The 21,400-nt window shown below is 38.2% G+C and overlaps 1 protein-coding gene across 1 annotated transcript in view; it reads right to left on the bottom strand.

Annotated features, from left to right (window-relative positions):
* The window catches only part of LOC5568358 (glutathione S-transferase D7), a 29,660-nt gene extending 8,984 nt beyond the window's left edge, over positions 1-20,676 (bottom strand). The window contains exons 1-2 of the mRNA XM_001657960.3: positions 20,412-20,676; positions 20,120-20,329 (exon numbers count right to left, since the gene is read on the bottom strand). Of these exons, the coding sequence (XP_001658010.2) occupies positions 20,120-20,319 (200 nt within the window). The 5' untranslated portion in view covers positions 20,320-20,329; positions 20,412-20,676. The remainder of the gene's footprint in view (positions 1-20,119; positions 20,330-20,411) is intronic.
* Positions 20,677-21,400: the final 724 nt, after the last annotated feature.

The following is a 21,400-nucleotide window of genomic DNA, read 5'->3' as shown; positions in this document are numbered from 1 at the left end:
TGGCCGCATCTCTCCATCCTCGGTTCTGCCCCACGATCGCCAAATCGATACGCACTTGATCCACCCACCTAGCTCGCTGCGCTCCACGCCTTCTTGTACCAACCGGATCCGAAGCGAACACCATCTTTGCAGGGTTGCTGTCCGGCATACTTGCAACAGCCGTACCCCGGCTGTTAAGCCCGGCTCTCCGCATAACACCTTCTAGCGCAATATTGAACAACAGGCACGAAAGTCCATCACCTTGTCGCAGTCCCCGGTGGGATCCAAACGAACTGGAGTGTTCGCCTGAAACCTTCACACAATTTTGCACACCTTCCATCGTCGCTCTTATCAGTCTCGTGAGCTTCCCGGGAAAGCTGTTCTCGTCCATGATTTTCCATAGCTCTGCGCGGTCGATACTGTCGTATGCCGGCTTGAAATCGATGAAAAGGTGATGCGTTGGGACCTGGTATTCACGACATTTTTGGAAGATTTACCGTACAGTAAAGATCTGGTCCCTTGTCGATCGGCCGTCAACGAAGCCAGCTTGATAACTTCCCACGAACTCGTTTACTACAGGTGACAGACGACGGAAGATGATCTGGGATAATACTTTGTAGGCCGCATTTAGAATGGTGATCGTTCGAAAGTTCTCACAATCTAACTTGTCGCCTTTCTTGTAGATGGGGCAGATTACCCCTTCCTTCCACTCCTCCGGTAGCTGTTCTGTTTCCCAGATTGTGCCTATCAGCCGGTGCAGACAAATGGCCAGCCTTTCCGGACCCATCTTTATGAGTTCAGCTCCGATACCATCCTTACCAGCAGCTTTATTGTTCTTGAGCTGGTGAATGGCATCCTTAACCTCCCTCAAAGTGGGGGCTGGTTGGTTTCCATCTTCCGCAGTATAGACGAAGGCATTTCCTCCGTTGTCTTTAATTGCCTGAGCTCTCAGCGCCATTCAGGTGCTCGTCGAAGTGCTGCTTCCACCTTTCGATCACCTCACGCTCGTCCGTCAAAATGCTCCCATATTTATCCCTGTACATCGTGGCTTGCGGCACAAAGCCGTTGCGGGATGCGTTGAGCTTCTGATAGAACTTGCGTGTTTCTTGAGACCGGCACAGCTGTTCCATCTCCTCGCACTCCGTCTCCTCCAGGCGGTGGTTTAAGCTCTCGAAAGAGGCGGGTCTGCTGTTGCAGTTTCCGTCTATACCATTCCAGGTTCCGCCGGGTCCCTTGCTGCAGCATGCACGCTCGCGCTGTATTATTTTCCTCTAGAATCTACCTACATTCCTTGTGGAAACAATCGTTCCATCAACTCCGTCCCACGTGCCCGACGTTGCTCTCAGCTGCATTGTTAATGGCTGCTTTCACTGTTCTCTAGCAGTACTCAAGAGGTTCTTCATCCAGCTCACCCTCTTCCGGTAATGCAGCCTCGAGGTGCTGCGCGTTTGCAGTTGTGACATCCGGTTGCTTACGCCGCTCAAGGTCGTATCGAGGTGGGCGTCGGTACCATACGTTGTTAACGACGGAGAGTCTTGGGCGCAACCACCACCAGATAGTGGTCAGAAACGATATTAGCGCCACGATAGGTCTTGACGTCGATAATGTCGGAGAAGTGCCGTCCAGCAATCAGTGGTCGGTTTGTGATGCTGTCTGCTGAGGTGATCTCCAGGTGTACCGATTCGAGAGGCTGTGCTGGAAACAGGTGCTACGAATAGCCATATTCTTGGTGGCGGCAATATCTATAAGTTCTCGTACGTCAGCCGGTGGGCGCTGAAATTTCCAATCGTCGGTCTGAACTCCTCCTCCTGGCCAACCTGAGCGTTTAGATATCCTATGACGGTTTTGAAGTCGTGGCTTGGGCAGCTGTCGTACACGCGTTCGAGCTGCGCGTAAAATGCGCCTTTATCATCACCAGTGCTTCCGGAGTGAGGGCTGTGCACGTTTATTATGCTGAAGTTGAAGAACCGGCTTTTGAGTCTTAACTTGCACATTCTCTAATTGATCGGCCACCACTCGATCACGCGCCTCTGCATATCACCCACCACTATAAAAGCTGTTCCCAGCTCGTGTGTGTTGCCACAGCTCTGGTCCCTTCCAACACACTTCCTGCAACGCTACGATGCCGAATCCGCGGGCCTTCAGCACGTCGGCGAGTGCGTGTGCTCCCGTTGTAGTTGAGAGATTTACAGTTCCAGGTACTGAGCTTCCAATCGCTAGTCCCTTTACGTCGCTGTGGTCTTCGCCGATTGTCCCGGTTCTCGTATTCTTTCGTTGATTATTCGTTGCTTGATTTTTTTTTACGGCTGGCTTGCAGGGCCTGACAACAACCCCCTAGATTTCTGGAGGACACATTTTAAACAGACTTTGTTATTAGAACTGATTTTGTTTTAATAATGTTATTATTTCCTCCATCAACTCAATGTGCTTCTTACAAAAATGAAACAAAATGTGTTATTTATAACAAATCTTGATATAATTGTGCTACAATTTTGAGGTAATCCACTGATCGGGATTCCACACCCTTTTTATAGCTTAAAATTCTAAGATAAACAGGTTATGTATATACTCTTTGTATGCATGGGCCATGAAAAAATAATAATCGCATAAGTGAGCTTTATGCAAGAATTGAACATTTCCTCAAACATGTGTTTGAATACAGAAATACAATACATTCTATTGAATAATTAGTTACAAAAAAAAAAACAATTCAAAAAGCTGTGTTAAATACTTTTGTCAATTTAATGGACATGAAAAAAATAAGTTTCTGAGCCTAGCGATAAATTATATAAAAAATCGATAAGTTGAAAATAGTTCTTCGAAATTATGTACTTTGCAAAATTGAGAATCTCATATCCAATTCATGGCTCCAGTCAATTGAATACACATAAATAGCTGAAATCAATTATTGTACACAATAATTAAAGTATTTTTGAAACAGGTCCTCATGTTATCCCGCTATGAAATCCCAATAACCCGATAGGAATCTTCGCTAGGGCTCGACGAGATGCTTAAGCATATTGATAATAATCCACAGGAACCTTAGAATGCTTAACCCTCTAATACCCAAATTTTTATTTTCGATTTAAATATCATTTTTCGTTATCTAAAATCGTTCTTAACACGTTTTGGGCTATGAATTATTTTTATTCGCAAAATTGTGAATTTTGGTTTTTGATTTTTATAATTTTTATTTTTAACATCCCTTTCCTTTTTCATTCTTCTTGAAGCCTCTTCTGGTTACTTATTTTTGGCAAAAATAAAAATTTAAGTTTTCACGGTACTTTTAAAAATATTAAATTTATTTTTTTTCTGGAATTATTTTTATTTTCCGTGTAAATAACGGAAAAACAGGTTTGAAATTATTTTAATGCCACCAAGCTCTTCTTCTGTGATAGGTTGATCGTTGAAAGTTTAGATTTTTTATATTACACGTTAAGTGAACCCCAGGCATTTGTAGGTTATATAGGAATACAATTTTTCAAACAATTTTCAAAAATACAAAAAAGTTTCAAAAGTCATAAAAAACTTTCCTTATATGTATGTTATAAGTCAAGGTTAAAGCCAAAAATAAAATCATTTTGATTTCCGAGCTACGAAAAATACTCAAAATTCCAAAGTGTACCCTAAAGGCTAAAGGCGGGGTTGGGTATTAGAGGGTTAAGATCTCGCTTGGGATCCAAAAATGATGAATGCCCAAAATGTCGCTAGAAATTTTGAAAATATCGCTTATTTTTTAGAATTCCTCTGCTATATTGCTGTAAATTCTCAAGGCTGCGATAGGAATTGACAAAATTTATAAGATTTTTTTAAGATACGGCCGGCTATCCTAAAAATTTGCTGGGAGCATATTCAAAATCCTTGATATACTCAAAACACCACTAAAAATCTACTGCATCTCGCTTGTTCATGAAAATCTTAGGAACATTATAGCGATCCCACAGGAAACACCTACACACTCAATTGGTTCGGTAAAAAAAAAATTGAAATTTTGCACATGCTTTCTTTATGCCCAAAAATGCCTTTTTGCATCATCGGCTCGCCATTTTGACTCTAGCCTTACTTTTGAGAAGGGCCTAAGAAAAAAAAAAATCCTTAATAATTTTCAAAAAAATTATAACTTAGAAACGGTTTGTCCGATCAGTTTGGATTCTTCAGCAAAGTTTTAGGTTATTGTTGGGACTATCTGGAAAAAAATATACACTGTAAAAAAATATGTTGTAATTTTTTATATATCGAAAATATAGCTTAAAAATCAATTTTCTCAAAAATCGTATTTATGATTTTTTTTTATTTTTTTATATGTTAAAGTAGACAAAAAATTAAATATTTTGCACAGTGGGTCAAGATGGAGAAATCATGGACAAAAAAGTTATGATTTTTTAAAAAAAGGTTGATTTTTTAATATGGTCTAAATAAACTTTTTGAATGCTTTTCGACCTGATATTATGAAAGTTTGCAAAATTTTCAACAAAAAAGGTATATGAGAAAATTTTTCTAATTGCTACCGAATTATTTGAAAAGTTTATTAAGACCATTTTCAACAAATTCACCTTTTTTAAAAAAATCATAACTTTTTTGTCCATAATTTCTCCATCTTGACCCACTGTGCAAAAGACTTCATTTTTTGTCTACTTCAACATGTAAAAAATTAAAAAAAAATCACAAATACGATTTTTGAGAAAATTGATTTTTAAGCTTTATTTTCGATATATAAAATATTACAACAATTTTTTACAGTGTTTATTTTTTTCCAGATAGTTCCAACAATAACCTAAAACTTTGCGGAAGACACCAAACTGATCGGACAAACCGTTTCTAAGTTATATTATAATGACCGAAAATTGAAAATTATATCATAATTTTGTATTAAAATCGCTGTATCTTTAAAACGGTAAAAGTTAGCCTGATTTTTCCGTATACCTTTTTTGTTGTAAATTTTGCGTACTTTCATAAAATCGAGTTGAAAAATATTTAAAAAGTTTATTATGACCATTTTCAAAAATTCACCTATTTTCAAATATTATGAAAGTTTGCAAAATTTTCAACAAAAAAGGTATATGAGAAAATTTTGCTAATTGCTACCGAAACATTTGAAAAGTTTATTAAGACCATTTTCAACAAATTCACCTTTTTTTTTAAAAATCATAACTTTTTTGTCCATGATTTCTCCATCTTGACCCACTGTGCAAAAGACTCCATTTTTTGTCTACTTTAAAATATAAAAAAATAAAAAAAATCAAGAAAACGATTTTTGTGAAAATGGATTTTTAAGCTTTATTTTCGAAATAAAATAAAATTACAACACATTTTTTTACTGTGTATTTTTTTTCCAGATAGTTCCAACAATAACCTTAAACTTTGCCGAAGACACCAAACCGATCAGACAAATAGTTTCTGAGTTTTTTTTTTGAAAATTGTTAAGGCTTTTTTTTCTTAGACCCTTCTCAAAAGTAACGCTAGGGTAAAAATGGCGAACCGATGATCAAAAAGGCATTTTTGGGTATAAAGAAAGCATATGCCAAATTTCAGCCAAATCAAAAAATACAAAAGTAAACCGACATTCGAATTCAAATGGAACCGCTCACAAGGAACCAAGAGATGTAGCTTGGGAGTAGCTTTCCATCTTCAATGTACACTTTCGAAAACTCCAGACATTAAAAAGTCAATAACGGCGCCGGCCACGTCCTTACGGTCATCAGGGGAAGGGAAGGAATGTTAGTGTGACATCCATTGCTACTAGAGACCGAGATCACCTCTGCATCTCCATGGTTGTCATGGGAAGGAGTTGTATTAGTGGGAAGGGATCATAGCTGCATGATCAGGATTCACCTTGGTAAGTGATGCGATTCATGCAACCTCAGTTCACAAAATCTCCTATCAATACTCTAAAGACAACGTGAACATACGATAAGTCGACTCTTTTAGTGTCGAACCATTCAAAAGTTATTTTTTAAAATGATAAAAATCAAGTAAAAGGAAAGGTTTGGGCTTTTCAATGTGCATGTAATGTACAAGAGTCTATATCGACACTTACAGTGACGAACTGTTCATATTTTGTTAAGTCAATTCATTTAAGTAACATTCCCATCATTGTCATAATATATAGATGTTGCATAATATTTTTACATTTAAAATAAAAGCATGAAACGAGCTCACCAAATTGATCCTCATCCATCCTTGATTGAGGAGCTGTAGCTAATTTAATCAGCATGCTCGTTTCACAAAACTTAAATATCACTCCGGCGACGCGTGAACCTAAACTCGATCGCACTCAGAATGCGTAAAAACTAAAACGAGAAAAAAAACTCCGGCGACGCGACGACGCAAAAAACACGATTTTTTTAGTGAAGCTAGGTTTGCTGTTCCGCTCAAGAAAAGTAAAAATTTCTGCCCAAGAAATGGTCAAGAAATTTCCTACAGTGAGCTCCATTTGAATTGGCATTTCTTTTCATCTGCGTACTGCAATCAAAGAAAAATGCTGTTCTTGAGCATTTCTTGCAAGAAATTTTCCACGCATCTTAATAGGCCATAACTTTTCTGTGTAAGTGCATACTTCGCTTGAAGATGAGTCGAAGCCAAAACCCAGACCCCTAAGACACATATCTAGAGATCCAGACAGCCTCTCAAGCAGAAAACCTTATCGATTGGTCACCGACAGCGAGCGAGCATTCGATCAAGCTCTCAGCCCGATCCGCTGTCCGGCTCTCCAGACCAGTGCACCTGAAAATGTGAGGTCCGGCCAAGATGGATTTTCACCTTCTGCTTGGGCTTTAAGCCCAACAGAACGCGTGCAAAATAACCGTTTCAATTTCGCTAGACACTTTTTTTTCACAAACTGCACCAGCCGTTTCACTGTTTTCACCAGCCGAATCTAGTAATTTGCGGAGACGATAAAACGTGACAGATAAATTTTCAACACATCCGTTCGCGCGCGCTGCCTACTGCGATTTTTTTCGGCTTTCTTTTTATATCATATATCGATAAAAAATAAAACATGGTGCAATTTGATTTTCAATTACGCGTGGCGACAGTTTTCATTTTACTGACTTTTACGGTAGTTCCAAAACCCAGTACAATTTTACCGACCCCAGTAATTTAATCTAAGTGTGTATGTCCCCTAAAAATCACCAGTGCCTGCTCAGCATCCTCAAGATTCCGCAGAAAACTCTCAGAAGCTCAATAGAAAACCCTAGGATTAAGCAAATATCCTAGAATCCAGTTTGGAAACTTCTAGACTCAGCTAAAGATTTCCAGGGCCTTGGATGGGATATTTTGATAATTCTATGTGGTCCGTATCCTTGATTAAAAAAAACTGGATATGGTACGTAGCATACTTTAGCATGAGCACCATTGGATGATTGTTGGATCGTCTCTTAACAAATCGAACGTCATACAGAATTTCAACTAAAGAGGGAACGAAGCTCTAAATAATTAACGCAGAATATAGATCTACACACACACTTACACCACAAGTAAAACATTATCGATCCTATTAATTGCACACTTTGATGATCTTATTGAAAATAAAGTATAGTATTTGTAGCACTACAAAAAAATATTGTATCGCTTTACGGAAGACTCAAGTGGGCTGGTTACTAAGTATGAATGCCTAAGGAAAGATGTTGGAACTCTAGTTGAGGATTTATAGAGATTAATGACTTCACGAAACGTTGCAAACACATGTCCATTTTGAAGTAAATATGCGTGTACAGGAGCTCTAGTGATTGATGGGATTTGGGGAAATATCGACTAAGATGGAGCTCTGGAATGCGGTCGGTTTGAAAGTGACTTGGTGTTCTAATGACTAAATCAAAAGATACGATAATATTTACAAGAAAAAAAAGAGCATGCTTCCTGAACTAGTTCGTGAGGGAATGTGCGTAGAAACTTCCTTAAAACTGTTGCTAGAACATGTTTTCGTTGTTACGTGATACATAAGGTGCATCTCAAATAAATTGCAATGGATTGAAACAAGCAAACTTCTAGGAGTCAAACAAGTGGTTTAGTGCAACTTTTGTGCACTAAACCACTGTGAATCTTGGGCATTGAAACGCAACTTGAGTGCAACAATCCAAGTTGCAGATGCTTTAAATAAATTGATACGCAGCACCAATGTCAGCATTTTGGGAGAAGCTATAAGAGTTTGTTTAAAAATTTACTGAACAAATCTTGAAACACTTTACCTCATTGCTGTTTGAATAGTAGGTGTGCAGTAAATCGTTCAATTAATCCCTTTATCAGCAGCTTCAGATTTTTAACATAACAAATATTGAAATCGCTATAACTTTCTTGTTTTTCTATATTTTTGCACCATTGTTTTCACAAGTTCTCAAAAAACAAAACAAAAACTCTTCTATTTCCAGAATCTTTGTCGATATTGATCCTCGGTCATTTGGTTTTAAAGATAATCCTATGTTCTTCGGGAGACAGACATTCCTCATAATAAAACCTTGGGCGTTATTTTATTTTTCAGTCAATATATAAAAAAAACATGGGATATACCATGGTGAATCAAAATCCGGACGGTATCAATATCCGGACACTCTGAAATTTTTCTTCAATTACATGGTAAATTGAATGTTAATTTATTTGTTTTTACAATTAATTTACACTTTTATCAACGTTGATAATATGCCTTTCATTGGTAATCTAGTTACCATTGCCAGATAATTAATAGAAATGAAAACAAAATTTTACCCCCCGTTAGACGTCAATTCATTGTCAGTGCTAGTTAAGTTTTAAAATCGATGACGAACGCATCACAACATTTAGTCAACGAAATAGTGCTGAAATTATATACTTTGATTAATGTTTCATCATGAAAGTGGGGAGCAACGATTATTCAGGGATTTGACTACCAAGCGGTCTTAAAATATAGTGTGTATTAACATTTAAAATAGTGAACGAAAGCTGTCCGGGATCTCAGGCATGTGGTTTTAAATCCGGACATAATTTTAAATCCACATTTTTTAATTATTCGAGCTTGTATTTCAATAAAATGAATACAATACCAATACAATATTATTGTAAGAAGTGTTATTAGTGAATAGAAAGCCTTTTATTTGCCTAAAAACAATTGATGCGCATAATTAATGAACCAGTTCGAAACCACAGCACCAAATCAGATATTTTTTGCCTCAAGTGAGGTACCGTGATGAATCAAAATCCAGACGGTACCAATATCCGGACACTTTGATAATATTCATTAATTGAAAGAAAAATTAAATGTTATTCTGCCAGTTTTTAATCATATTAACTATTTATGATACTTCTGATCATTTTACTGATATATGTACCGTGGTGAATCAAAATCCGGACGGTACCAATATCCGGACACTTGATTTATATTAATTAATTACAGTTAAAATTAAGTGATTATATGTCTGGTTTTCATTCATCCCCCTTTAAATGAACAATGCTGATCATTTTACATTTATTTCTAATCTAGTAACCACTGCTAAATAATTAATAAAAATAATAACAAATTATTTGTTCATGTTGGACGTCATTTCGTCGCAATTTAACTTCAACACGAGTTTAACGATCGATGAACGTGCGAACAACGTTTGTTTGAAGTGAACGTTAGTAAAATATATTTTTATAGAATTTTTATCCAAAACTGTTCAAAAGAATATATTTTGGAAGTTCGGTGACTCCACTATCATTAAATAAATTGGAAATATACATTTATCGGTGTGCAAAAAGACTGTCCGGAATTACGAGCCAGTGTTTTCAGATCCGGACATCGCGTAATAGACCCCCGTTTTACTAGTGTAAGTGAGATTCCCGAGAGAAAAAATAAGTGAAAATTTGAAAAACTACTGTGGATCGTGTAGTGATTATGCAAAATGCAATTGATTGATTGTACCCCGTTTGGCATAAAGTCGTTTGGCATAATGGTCGATTGGCATAATGGCCATTTGGCATAATGGTCATTTGGCATAATGGCCGTTTGGCATAATGGCCGTTTGGCATAATGGCCGTTTGGCATAATGATTGACTTAGAATGAATATCGACATTTTCGAAGCTTTTACCGAGATCAACACCACCGACACCAGCGTGGAGGTAGTTCAGGGATATTCCTTGCTATGAATTTCAAAAGTTGTAGAGAGCATAACTAAATAAAACTCGTGACGGGTCTGGTGGACGATCTTTTCGGAATAATAATTTTCTCATCATCCCAGAACATAGAGTATCGTTGAGCTTGTTGCGATAAACATATTTGAAAATAGTAAATTGACAAAGAAAGTTCGTAGTTATTAATAAAGGGAACGCGCATAGAATATTCCTCAGCAGATCAAGCTCTGTCCCAGTTTGGACGTAGCACTTGATAAAAATTACTTGGTAAAAGAAGGGAAATTTTTTTTTCAAAATATTAAAAGCTCCATAGATCTATTATTGCAGCATACTGCAAAAATAGCCTAAGTACGAGAGCAGGATATTTTTCATTTAAAATATTTAAGGCTCTAACGCAAAAAAAATCTTCTCACAACATAACTCAAACGAACAACACATTTTTGAAAATAAAAAAAAATGTTTAGGGCAAAACTTTTGATCGATTTAATAAAAATTTTAATTTTGAAAGTGTATATCAAAAACACTGTATATTATCGAAAGAAGGAAAAAATTGTGATTGAAATAATATTTTTTTTTCAGCATATCTCAAAAGGAGATCTTGTGTTTGCAAAAAAATATGATGAATATTGGCAGGTTCTTAAGTAACTATCATTCCAACAGCACGTCTTGCAGGAATTGATAAATAGCAAAAAATAAAAATAGTTAACATTAAGTTTAACTAAATAATAAATTTTACAACGGTATAAATATAAAGAACAGCCTTTTAATAAAAGAAGGCAAAATTAATGATTAAACCTAATAGAAGATTAGACGCCAACAATTATTGCGACATAATAAAACGAATTATTATTGCGTTCAGAATCATCGAAGTGATTTTACTATTTTTTCCTGAATGTCGTTTCTCCGAATGCCGGTTCCTCGCATGACCATTTTCCCCAAAAACTGCTGCTGTTGAAATAGGTGCCATAATATCCTTCAGTGGCTGGATGGTGAACGAGATAAGCAATCAAAAGAAGGAGGTATTCTGCCTTTTTCGGCTTTCCACATGTTGGCAAAAATGCTGAGGACGGTAAAACTCAAAAGAACTGCCAAATAAATGAAGAAAGGTGCATATCAGATGGCCAGTTCGTTCACAACCCTGAAATGTATAAAGTTACTACAATCACGAGTGCCATATACTTTTCGAGGGAGTAGGCTATTCGGGGAAGCGGGATATTTGGGCATTCGGAAAACTGGCGTTCGGAGTAACGACATTCGGGGAACCGTCATTCTGGGAAAAGTAGCACAACCCATCGAAGTAACTGCAGTAATCGATTTCTCTTTTCACTGATAACTTGAGCAGATCAATGTTATCGATTGCCGCCCTTTTGTCAGTTGGAAGCAAAAAAATATCTTAAAAATATAGCTTCAAAGAACAGCCTGTGTATAAAAGAAGGTGAAATTTATTTAAATTTCAAATCAGTTTTTATTATTTATGGTTACATCACATTTAGAAAAAAAAAATGTTTGAAAGAAGGGTAAATTTGTGCTAAATATATCAAAATCTTCTGTGCAAAAAACTATTCCAATAGCGAAACTCAAAAGAAAAATTAATATCTGAAAGAAGGGTAATTTCTGGATAAATAATAAAATACTATTTGGCAATAACTTTCCTAATATGCTTTAATTTATTCAAGAGCATATAGTTGTTAAATAAAGTGACATTTTGTATCAATTGACCCCACAAAAGCCAGATGTCATTAGAAAAATTCTATTGAAACGTAAAAACGAATCTTATCTTAAGAAATTCTTTTGGTTTTCAGACTCATTATGCCAAACGACTATTATGCCAAATGACCATTATGCCAAACGACCATTATGCCAAACGACTTTATGCCAAATGACCATTATGCCAAACGACTTAATGCCAAACGGCTTTGTGCCAAACGACTTTATGCCAAATGACCTACCACCAATTGATTATTGGATAAATTGTATTTATCTTCAATAATAGCTGTTTCGAGACGCATCCAATGCAGTTCAAGCAACGTGTGCTTCAGCTCAGGTAATCAAACCAGTTTTATTACAAACGTGTTTATTTGTTTTGCCATTATGGGGCAATCGTGGACATCAAGTTTATTAAAGATTGTTATTTAATTGTGTGTTGATATTAATTTCATTGAAACTTAGCAGATATTGCATGCTATAACACTTTGTCCGGATTTCGATCCAAAAGTGTCCGGAATTAAAGACATCATTTGTCTAAGGTGTCCGGATTTAAAGACAAGACATACTTTCAATATTTGATTGATTTTTGTGTTAAAATCATGATTTTTATCAAAATTTCCATCACTTTCATGAAGATCTGGCTTGAACTAATCTATCAAACAATATTACATCGAGGATTTTCTAAAACAACACGCTCATATTAGTAAGTAAGAACATTTGTGGCACCTTTTTAAGCGTCCGGGTATTGATGCACCACGGTAATCTTAGTTATCATTGCCAAATAATTAATAAAAATGCAAAATAAATATGCCGCTCCGTCTGGACGTCATTTTTGCGCATCGTAAGTTTACTCGGTAGAAGTGTTGACAAACGCAGGTCGAATAATTTTCTTGGGATAATGTGTTTCGTTCGTATTATTAGTGAAGTGAATTCAACTGAAATAGACTGAAAACGATAGTTTTACGATTTCGGCGACTTAAAAATCTTGGAATATGGTGAAAATGTGTACTAAGAGGTCATCAGTTAGCTTCTGTCACTCAAGTTGAACAGACACGTTTCGAAAGAAAGCCGGCTATTTAAAATCGTTTTTATACGGATTGCTCGAAGTGAGCTTGGCGGTTAATCCGCTTCGGTCGTTTCGCGTTACGTTTCGCCCCGCGGGTGATATTTGTGTAACCATGAATTCATCACGCCGACGCGAAAACACGTTTAGAATAGAATTTTCCAATCTACCGAAGAAGCCAAGCTTCGAGAACATTCACCGCTTCATCGCTGAAGCTCTCGGTCTATCCAAAACTCAAGTTGTGAGAGTGCAAATAAACCACTATCTATGGTGCGCATTTGTAAAATGTGTCGATCTTGCCACGGCGCAATCAATTGTCCAACAGCACGACAATCGTCATGAAATCGACATCTCTGGCAAAAAGTACAAACTCAGGATCCTAATGGAGGATGGCGCCGTAGAGGTTCGGCTACATGACCTTTCGGAAGATGTTTCTGACGAATCTATCATGGACTACATGTCTCAATACGGACAAGTATTAGCAATTGAAGAGCTTGCGTGGTCTGACAAGTATGCGTTCGATGAAATTCCTTCAGGAATTCGATTGGTGAAAATGATTTTGAAGAACCCGATCAAATCATATGTCACCGTGGAAGGCGAGACTACATACGTCACGTATTATGGCCAGAAACATACATGTAGGCATTGCCACGAATACATTCACTCTGGCATTCCCTGCACTCAGAACAAGAAACTTCTTGTGCAAAAAGCGAGTGTCAACGAACGACTCAATACTAATACTCGGGCTAATCCGAAGACCGGTTCCTATGCCAATGCAGTTAAAACGAACGCAGGACCTACCTTCGTTCTCCCTTCTACATCAACGTCACCACCAGCACCATCTCCGCCAACACCGTCACCGCCAACAACATCCCCTGCGCCGCCGCTATCGCTACTTCAACCTGCTCAAGCAGACGTAGCGGATGGAGCTCCCGCTATTGGTATGGAATGCAGCTCGGTACAGGCAGCTTCGGGATCAGGTCCGTCACTAGGATCAGAAATGACTATGAGTCCGGAACAAAGTTTTCCATCGGCGTCTTCTGAAGTTGTTATCGATGATGGCCCCTTCAAAATGCCGCATGTTTCAAACACTTCAACCGATATGAATTTGGACGACGAAATCAGCGATAGCTCTTTAGCCTCTGCGGGTAGCACAAGCAGATGGACGCGTTCGAAAAAATAAAAGTTTGATAATATCCAACCGAAAAAAGCAAGCCACGACCGACGATCTACGAAACAACCGTAAATATCACTAATGGATTTCCATAGCTATAATATTGGAACCATCAATATTAACAACATAACAAACGAAAACAAACTCAACGCACTCCGACATTTCGTGAGACAACAAGATCTGGACATCATATTTCTGCAAGAAATTGAGAACGATTCTATATCCATCCCTGGATATAACTCTGTCTGTAATGTCGATCATACCAAGAGAGGGACGGCTATTTTGCTGAAAGACTATATAAAATACTCACACGTTGAAAGAAGTTTAGATTCTAGGCTAATTTCTGTACGTATTAACGAAAATATCACTCTGTGCAATATATACGCGTTATCTGGAACTCAACACCGAGCTAGCAGAGAAGCATTTTTCAACAACACAGTTGCATTTTATCTACGGAATCAAGCGGAATACACTATCATGAGCGGGGACTTCAATGCAGTAACTCACCCGAAAGACTCCACAGGTGTTAGTAACTACAGTATGGCTCTCAAAAATACTACACAACAGCTACGTTTACTCGATATCTGGGAGATATTACATGGTAACCGAGTCGAACACACCTATATTTGCCACAATTCGGCATCCCGTATTGATAGGATCTACATCAGCTCCAACTTACGTCCTCATGTGCGAACAACAACCACACATGCGTGTTCGTTTACAGATCACCTGGCGCTGACGGCTAGATTCTGTTTACCTACAATGGGTAGAGAGCACGGAAGAGGTTTTTGGAGCTTACGTACCAATGTTTTGACTGATGAAACTCTGGAAGAATTCGAGAGGAAATGGAGCTATTGGACACGACAGCGAAGACATTATAGCTCATGGATGCTCTGGTGGACTGCTTTTGTAAAGCCAAGACTGCAATCTTTCTTTCGTAAGCAATCTAAGGATATGTCAAGAGAATTCTACACCCAGCATCAACATCTGTATACTCAGCTTCGTGAAGCCTACAACAACTACCATGGCAATCCTGCCGCGCTTGTGGAGATTAACAAGGTCAAATCCAAAATGTTAATGTTACAACGAAAGAATACGCAGATGTTCCAAAAAATCAATGAAACTTGCCTTGCCGGTGAGCCTTTATCAGTTTTCCAGTTGGGAGAAAGAATTCGAAAACGCACTGTAATTAGCGAAATTGAGGTAAGCAACGGTAACATCATCGAAGACCCATTAGCTATCCAAGAACACATTGTCAACTACTTCAAAGACCTGTACTCAGAGACAACTAGACTTGAAGCCCGAGAGACCTTTACTTGCGAGAGACAAATACCTGCAAACAGCAATAAAAACAACACTTCGATGGACCCTATCACTACCAACGAAATATTCGCGGCACTCAAAGGCAGTGCGGCTCGTAAATCTCCAGGCTCAGATGGAATTCCCAGAGAATTCTATTTATGGGCTTTCGATATAATACACAGAGAGCTCAATTTGCTCTTAAACGAAGCACTAGGCGGTAACATCTTGCCGGAATTCGTGAACGGTATAATAGTGTTAGTACGTAAAAAGAATACGGGCAATACCATTAAATCTTTCCGTCCAATTTCGTTACTAAATTACGACTACAAATTGCTGGCACGAATACTTAAGTCCAGACTTGATGGTATTATGACTGACCACAACATCATTAGCAATGTGCAGAAGTGTTCTAATGGGAAGCGAACGATCTTCGGAGCGACTCTTGCTCTAAAAGATAAGATAGCTCAACTGCGTAAACATCGGCGTTCTGGGAAACTCTTGTCGTTCGATCTGGACCATGCATTCGATCGAGTCGATCGTCGTTTTCTCTTCGGTACAATGGATTCTCTCGGCTTCAACGCTGGGCTGATACATCTACTATCATCTATCGCGGAGCTTTCATCATCACGACTACTGATAAACGGTCATCTCTCTGCACCGTTCACGATACAGAGGTCTGTACGTCAGGGAGACCCTTTGTCGATGCACCTGTTCGTCATATATCTCCATCCACTTCTGCATCGAATTCAAGAAGTCTGTAATGGTCAGTTCGATTTGGTTGTTACGTATGCCGACGACGTAACGATGATATCGACGTGTGTGGAGAAAATCGAGAGAGTAAAGCAACTATTTCTGAACTTCGGGAGATGCTCAGGTTCCCTATTGAACTTAGAGAAAACATCGGCTCTAGATGTGGGTTACATAACAGCTCGCAATAGAGTAGATGTACAGTGGACGCATACTACTGACAGTGTCAAAATCCTAGGAGTCATCTTTACTAACTCAATTCGACGGATGATTATTCTTAATTGGAACACACTGATAGCGAAGATGGCCCAGCAAATTTGGCTCCATAAAATGCGATTTCTTTCACTGCATCAAAAAGTATTGTTGATGAATACCTTCATCTCTTCAAAGATGTGGTATATCTCTTCAATATTGCCGATCTACAAACTCCACATAGCAAAAATTACGTCGCTCATCTCTAGCTTTTTGTGGCAAGGACAAGTTGTAAGAGTATCCATGCATCAGTTAGCGCTTCCTAAAGAGAAAGGGGGCCTGAATCTTCACCTCCCGGCCTTTAAATGCAGATCGCTTCTAATGAACAGACATCTTTGTGAAATGGAAAGTATGCCGTTCTATAGAACCTTTATAGAATCAACACAAAACCCCCCAAACCTGGCAACTATCCCAACAGACTGCCCGTGCCTCAAGCAAATTTGCCAAGAATTTGCTTACATTTCTCAGGATGTGCTAGCGATTTCAACTTCTTCAACATTACATCGTCGTTTGCTGAGTCAAATAGAAACTCCCAAGGTCATGCGTGAATCTCCAAATTTGAACTGGAAGCGGATTTGGCTCAACATAAACTCGCGTCAACTGAATTCGTTAGAAAGAAGCTGTTATTATTTGCTGGTAAATAAGAAGATTCTACACGCTAAACTCTTACATCGAATGAACTTGCTACCGTCACCAGTCTGCGAACACTGTGGAGTAGCTGACGAAGATTTGCAGCACAAATACGAAACCTGCACGAGGACGGCAAATGCATGGACGATATTGCAACAAATTATCAACGTATTTGTTCCCAACAGAGCTCTTAGTTTTGAAGATATGATGAAACCAACCCTTCTATGTTTAGAACAAAGAACTAAAATCAAAATAATGAAAATGTTTATTTGCTATGTTAATTACATAAACTCTGAAGATAATTTAATTCAATTGGATTCGTTAAAATTTCATTTAGAAATAATTTGCAATGAATAACTTTGTTACTATGTAAAGCTTTAAAACTTGACTAATAAAATATAAAAAAAAAAAAAAAAAAAAAAAAGAGGTGTGATAAGAGGGTGTCCGGAATTATGACCAAATGTTTTGAATCCGGACGTTACATTAGAAACCCTATCTGAATATAAATGAACGGATGTACAATTAGTGGATATAAAGAAAAACTTGTTAAACAACTACAGAAGGCATTATGAGTGAAAACAAAGTGATTTTTACGAAAAAACTATATGAATCTATCATTACTACCATAGAATCTAAAGGAAGTGCATCGCAGGAATTCAAATACAAATAATGCTGATTTGTCGTCTACTTGAAGCACTGTGGGTCGCAAAAATGCTTTATGTTGTATGATATATTTTAGGGAATTGGAATTCAATATAATTTTCGTGAATTTTATGCAAATAGTTCAAGTTTTAACAATTGTCCGGATTTTGATTCAATAGTGTCCGGATTTAAAGACAACACTTACTTCAGGTGTCCGGATTTAAGGACAAGACATGCTTCATTATTTTAACGATTTTCATGGTAAAATCGTAACTTTTAAGGACAAATTTATCACATATATTAAAATATGGTTAGAAGTTGCCCATATAGCAACAGAACTTTGATTGTTTTCCCACGATTCTCATTAAAAAATACAATTTGAACATTTGTCGCTCCTTAAGTGTCCGGGTATTGATGCATAACGGTAAACAAAATCAATAGCTACTTATTTCTCATACAATTATGTAAGTTGAAGCCTAAAGTTCTTATACATGTGGTATTTATTGATTAAAGCTATGTTTTCACAAACATTTCACAAATTTGTCGCGTTGAAATGTAACTGTCCGGATTTTGATTCAAATGTGTCCGGATTTAAATACAAGCTTGCCTCTGATGTCCGGATTTAAGGACAAGACTTATCTCATTGTACTAGCAATTTACACGCTCTAATTGTTATTTTAAACGTAAAATTTATCATTATCAGCAAGATATAATGTATAAATGTCTGTTGGATAATTGGACTTCAATTTGACTTGATGAAGTTGAAGAATTGCCCTTGCTTAAGCGTCCGGGTATTGATGCATCACGGTACAATGTTACAAATCGGTAAATCCAAGATATCCTAAAATTCCAACATATTGATATTTTAAGTTTAAGATCCTCCTATGGCCAGAAAGGTATCGCAAACATAAATGCTACTATCTCAAGAACGGTTTCACCAAATTCCTTCATTTTTTCACAACAGACTCTCATTCATGTATTGCTTTAAAAAGTAAATAACTATGAAAGTTGGTTATGGCTACGCGTCGGTCCCCCAATGAATTTTGGAATATATCCGGATCCAGAGATCAATGATTAAAATCGATACAGATTCTAAAAGTAGGAGACATCTTTGAGAACTTGTGAAAAAACGGTGCTAAATTATGGAAAAGCAAAAAGAATTATCACGTTGTGAATATTCTGTTAAAACAACAGTATTAAGCTGTTAGTTAACCCATCTACTTGCTTAACATCAAACACAGAGTAAAATGCAAACTTTTGTTACGGCCATGAAATTTTATGAGCGTTTGTTTTTATTGATATGTGACGGAATTAGAATTAACAGATGCTTTTATTGATACATATCTGAAACTATTTTTGGAAAGCATCTCTTTGAAAGTTGCTTTGCGTGCTACTTGAGATAAGGTCAATAAATTATATTAATCCTGATTTACAAAAGTAAGACAGATTAAACATTTCAACCTGGTGGCGATAAAATGATTACGCATTCTCATTCGACTCGCAAAATTAGCTGCGTCCAAAACCTAATTTCTCGTTATAACATGCTACAAGAAATAAAATTTGTTTCAGGGTATGTGTGAGGCCCAGATAGCCAAAGCGACAAACGTGCAGCTAATCGGCAAGACCTTGCTGGGGTTCACAGGTTCAAATCCCACCGGTCTAAGCACTTTTCAGGTTGGATTTCTTTTTTGACTTGGGGTTATTTATGCTTGACACATGATTTACACAATCAAAAATGTTCAATTGGGACAACAATTTTCTGTTAATTCTTGACAAAGTGCTTATAGAGCACTTGTCTGAGAAGCAGGCTTCATCTCAGTGAAACCAGAAAAAAAGGAAGAATATGTGCAGAATATGTATGCAACTTAACAAAACAAAATGTGATATGCTCACATTTCTTATGTAAGTGAATTTCACCACTGATTGTAGAACAATCGGGCCAAGAAAATCAAAAGTATGGAAAGAGCTTTCTGGGTAAACTGTACAAATTTTCCGTGAATAATAATTACCAAATCTGATTCATGAAAAATTCCATAACAGAATCATTAATTATCATTGCAGTCAAAGTTCCCAGCAAAACCGCAAAAGTTCCTAGCAATTCCTCATGAAAATATGATCAATGCCTGCCACGATTGCTTCCGCTAAATTTAAACATTGCAAAAGCCTTCTTGGATGACGATGATGATGACATCGCCAAAGCCCTGCGACACGATTCCAGGAATGAAATATTCAAAAACGACTATTTTCCGTGTGGATGGACCTAATAGGTATAGTGTCCGCGCCAATTGTCGTCACACTGACTGAGAACAAAGTCAGCTGTACCGTCGTATAGCCAAAATGTGTCGTCGTTCTTGCGTGCACTTGATGACTTTCTGTCCATAATGTTGTAGTGCAGAGGTGGGGATGGGTCACTCCCGGTCATCAGTGACGATATGCCCTTCACTATATTGAAGACGATGCACACGTGAGCCGCATTACGGCGAAAATCGATACGCTAGGGATTTAGGGGCATGGTTTTGTGGGTGACTAATTTCGGGCTTACCTTTCCCACAGCACCAGGCCGTGGTCATCCAAGGTCGGAATCGTGTGCTGGGGGTTCAGTTCGACAAACTCCGGCCTCAACTGTTCCCCTTCCATAACGTTCAGCGTTTTGTACTCCAGGTCTACTCCGATCATCTTGGCCAGAAGCATGACCGCTCGACATGGTGGCGAAGCAGGCAAGAAATACAGCACCGGAGTCATCTGGCCAGGCCTGGAACACAAATACCGACAAAACGGTACAAACAGTCGTTATTAGGCACTTCCGGTCGTGCTGTCAATTGCCGAGGACTCACTTGGAGAATTTGGACTGGAGCACGGCAACACTCTCGATGCAGTTCCCCAGTTTGACGAACGGTTCTGCAAATCTCAGTTAGCCACGAAGAACACGAAACGAACGCCGTTCGGCGCCTACTGCGATGAAAGTTTGAACTGCAACTAAATAATAATCCCTGCCTGCTCGACCTGCGACTGGATGGATAGGCTTTCCACCTAGCTGACCGACGGAAGCCGAACAAATACGCCACCTTTTTCTAAAGGGATACGTTTGACTTTTCCACCCCATCCCCCGCCTAGGGAGGAAGCACGGAGAATCAACCTTCCAGTAGTTTGGAGCGCTCGCCGATGGCCGTGGGCGGAAAACGGAGTTCCATTTACTACAATACATGTTATTATATTTAATAAAGCGAAAAAAAACGAACGTGAAATTAAGGTAGGTGCTGATGGTGGGTTATGTTTTCCGCCAGGTGCCTGCTTGGGGCCCTAGAAGCCTGTGTTTGGTTTGGTTGCCAAGCAACGGGTTTTGTTGTTTTTCCAACGAAGCGGTAGGGTTGCGAGTTAGTTTGTCGTTAGTGCCTAATTTCATTGCATTGAACTGAAAGTGTTGTTTTACGACAGATTGCTATCGTTTCTTCAATATGCATATTGTGGAGCTCAAATGAAAACCCAAGCACATTGGAAGCTGAACAATAGTTTATTGAAATGAAACAAACTTAATGGTTTGTTCAACTCTTGTTTAGCAAAAATGTTTGTTGGGAAGGCAATAAGCGCATCGTGTCATAAAATGTGGGTTGGATTCCCGCTGCAGCCATTGAAACTTTTAGTCAGGAATCATAAAAAATGACCACGCTACCTACCGATCGGTTCGTGGTCGTCGTCCGACGAGATCGGATCTCGAACAATTGATTACTGCAGAGAGACCGTTGCTCATATCAATTACTCATTTGAATTGCCTAGTGCTAGGTGTGGTAACTGACGCTGCTCACCGAATAACTTTCGCGATAGA

This window comes from Aedes aegypti, chromosome 1 (assembly GCF_002204515.2).
Source record: "Aedes aegypti strain LVP_AGWG chromosome 1, AaegL5.0 Primary Assembly, whole genome shotgun sequence".
Taxonomy (NCBI): Eukaryota; Metazoa; Arthropoda; class Insecta; order Diptera; family Culicidae; genus Aedes; species Aedes aegypti.
Note: the sequence above shows the minus strand (reverse complement) of the source record. Positions and strands in the feature narration are given on the sequence as shown.